Here is a 2,500-nt window from a genome sequence, read left to right on the forward strand (position 1 = left end):
ATCCTGGAGTCCAATGGTCTTGACTGGTCACTAGTCATCAGTATTCTACTTGATGTAGATCTATTGATCTATTCATCTATTGATCTATTGTTATAGTGATAGTGGCTTTTTCCCACTTTAAGCCCTGGCAATATTAAAAAGATGGGTTTTTAGTCTTGACTTGAACATAGTCAAGTCTGCTACGGTTGCATCCCTAATGTAAACTGGCAGTGCATTCCACAATCTGGGTGCATAAAATGAGAATGCAGCCTCACCAAATCTCTTCTTTTGTACATGTGGTACACAGAGAAAACCAGCGTCAGAAGACCTGAGAGCTCTATTGGGCTGATATGCTAGCAAAAGGTCTGAACATATTCTGGTGCTATGCCAGTGAGAGCTTTATAAACAAGCAGAAGGATCTTGAAATCTAAAGAAACAGAGACCAGGCTTCAGTCCACCTCTCACCAGCCTGTCACTAGTTTATCATTTGAAATTGCAGGGTTCCCGCACTGGTCTTAAAAAGCCTTTAAGTCTAAAATCCAGCAATCCGACTAATAAGGCCTAAAAAGGTCTTACATTTCAGTTATTCAGTCTAAAAATTAGGTGCTAGGTCTTAAAAATGAGATCCTGCAAGGAAATCAGTCTGACCGCATCTATTTACGCAGAAATTAATCAAGCTGGAACCCAAAAAATGCCAATTCACTTCCTTTTTTGTCTGTATGGCAGTAAAATCCCTCATTTCATCATATGGTGTTGCGGTCTAAAATTCGATTCAAAGAGGTAAAAAAAAAAAAGGTCTAAAAAGGCAAACCGCGGCCAAAATTTGGGGACGGTTTAACGGTATGAAAAATTGGAAACTGCCTAACACACACACACACTCACTCACACACACATTCACACACTCACACTCACACACACACACTTTGTCTCTCTCTCACCCCTTGTCCTCTCCGCCCCCCCAGACACGGTGTCCAGGCCTCGGGAAACGGGGCCGGGCGAGGGGGGCAAGCCGGTGGTGATCCCCAAGGAGAGCCAGGAGAAGATGAAGGAGATGTTCAAGATCAACCAGTTCAACCTCATGGCCTCTGAGATGATCGCCCTCAACCGCACTCTGCCTGACGTACGCCTGGAGGGGTGAGAACTACCCCACGACCCCACAACCACCTCTTAACCCTAGCACCACCCCACGACCCCCACAACCACCTCTTAACCCTATAACTACCACACTATCGCCACAACCACCTCCTAACCCTAGCACCACCCCACGACCCCCACAACCACCTCCTAACCCTAGCACCACCCCACGACCCCCACAACCACCTCTTAACCCTATAACTACCACACTATCGCCACAACCACCTCCTAACCCTAGCACCACCCCACGACCCCCACAACCACCTCCTAACCCTAGAACTACCCCACGACCCCCACAACCACCTCTTAACCCTATAACTACCCCACGACCCCCACAACCCCCTCCTAACCCTATAACTACCACACTATCGCCACAACCACCTCCTAACCCTAGAACTACCCCACTACCCCTCCTAACCCTAGAACTACCCACTACCCCCTCCTAACCCTATAACTAACCACTACCCCCTCCTAACCCTAGCACTACCCCACTACCCCCTCCTCTTCCTCCTGTTCTTCCTGAAGCCTGCGTGCAGCAGTGTAGTTGACAGACACGTTCTCCTCTTGAGTCTCGGTCGGTCGCAGCTGCCGTGTGTTATTGGCTGACTAGGTCGATTAACGCTGATGTGTATTAGCAGGCACACACACACACACACACACACACACACACACACACAGAACAGACATGTGACGACAGGGAACATTGATCCGTGAAATGTGTTTGAGTCTTTCAGCCGCAGGTGATTACTGGGTCTGTTGTCACTAAGGCTCGTCTCCCTCCATCTGCTTTTCCTATTAGGAGATAAGAGAGAGTCAATAGGAGGGCGGGGGGGGGAGGGACTCATACAGGCCGTCATCAGCCGTGGCCGGAGACACACAATGGGTTATTCTGAGCGTTGTCATCATCGGTGCAGTCCTACATTCAGATGGTCAGCGTGTGTGCGTGCTAAGGTTGGCCCATATCCACGTTTTCTATGTCATGATATACAGATATACAGTAAAGATATACAGTAAAGATGTAAAGATATACAGTAAAGATATACAGATATACAGTAAAGAATATACAGATATACAGATATACATACAGTGAAGATATACAGATATGCAGTGAAGATATAGGGTTTATGAGGAGGAGGGTTCTGTGTGTTAGGGTTCATGAGGAGGGGGGTTCTGTGTGTTAGGGTTTATGAGGGGGGGGTTCTGTGTGTTAGGGTTTATGAGGAGGGGGGTTCTGTGTGTTAGGGTTTATGAGGAGGAGGAGGGTTCTGTGTGTTAGGGTTTATGAGGGGGAGGAGGGTTCTGTGTGTTAGGGTTTATGAGGAGGAGGAGGGTTCTGTGTGTTAGGGTTTATGAGGAGGAGGGTTCTGTGTGTTAGGGTTTATGAGGG

General features: G+C 47.8%; 1 protein-coding gene across 1 annotated transcript in view; it reads left to right on the forward strand.

Annotated features, from left to right (window-relative positions):
* Positions 1–2,500, forward strand: part of galnt1 (UDP-N-acetyl-alpha-D-galactosamine:polypeptide N-acetylgalactosaminyltransferase 1) — a gene marked incomplete at its 3' end in the record, with an annotated part of 99,368 nt that overhangs the window by 31,665 nt on the left and 65,203 nt on the right. The window contains exon 3 of the mRNA XM_080539990.1: positions 942–1,113. Coding sequence (XP_080396116.1) covers positions 942–1,113 — 172 coding nt within the window. The remainder of the gene's footprint in view (positions 1–941; positions 1,114–2,500) is intronic.

Source organism: Nansenia antarctica, assembly GCF_963989245.1.
Source record: "Nansenia antarctica genome assembly, chromosome: 10".
Taxonomy (NCBI): domain Eukaryota; kingdom Metazoa; phylum Chordata; class Actinopteri; order Argentiniformes; family Microstomatidae; genus Nansenia; species Nansenia antarctica.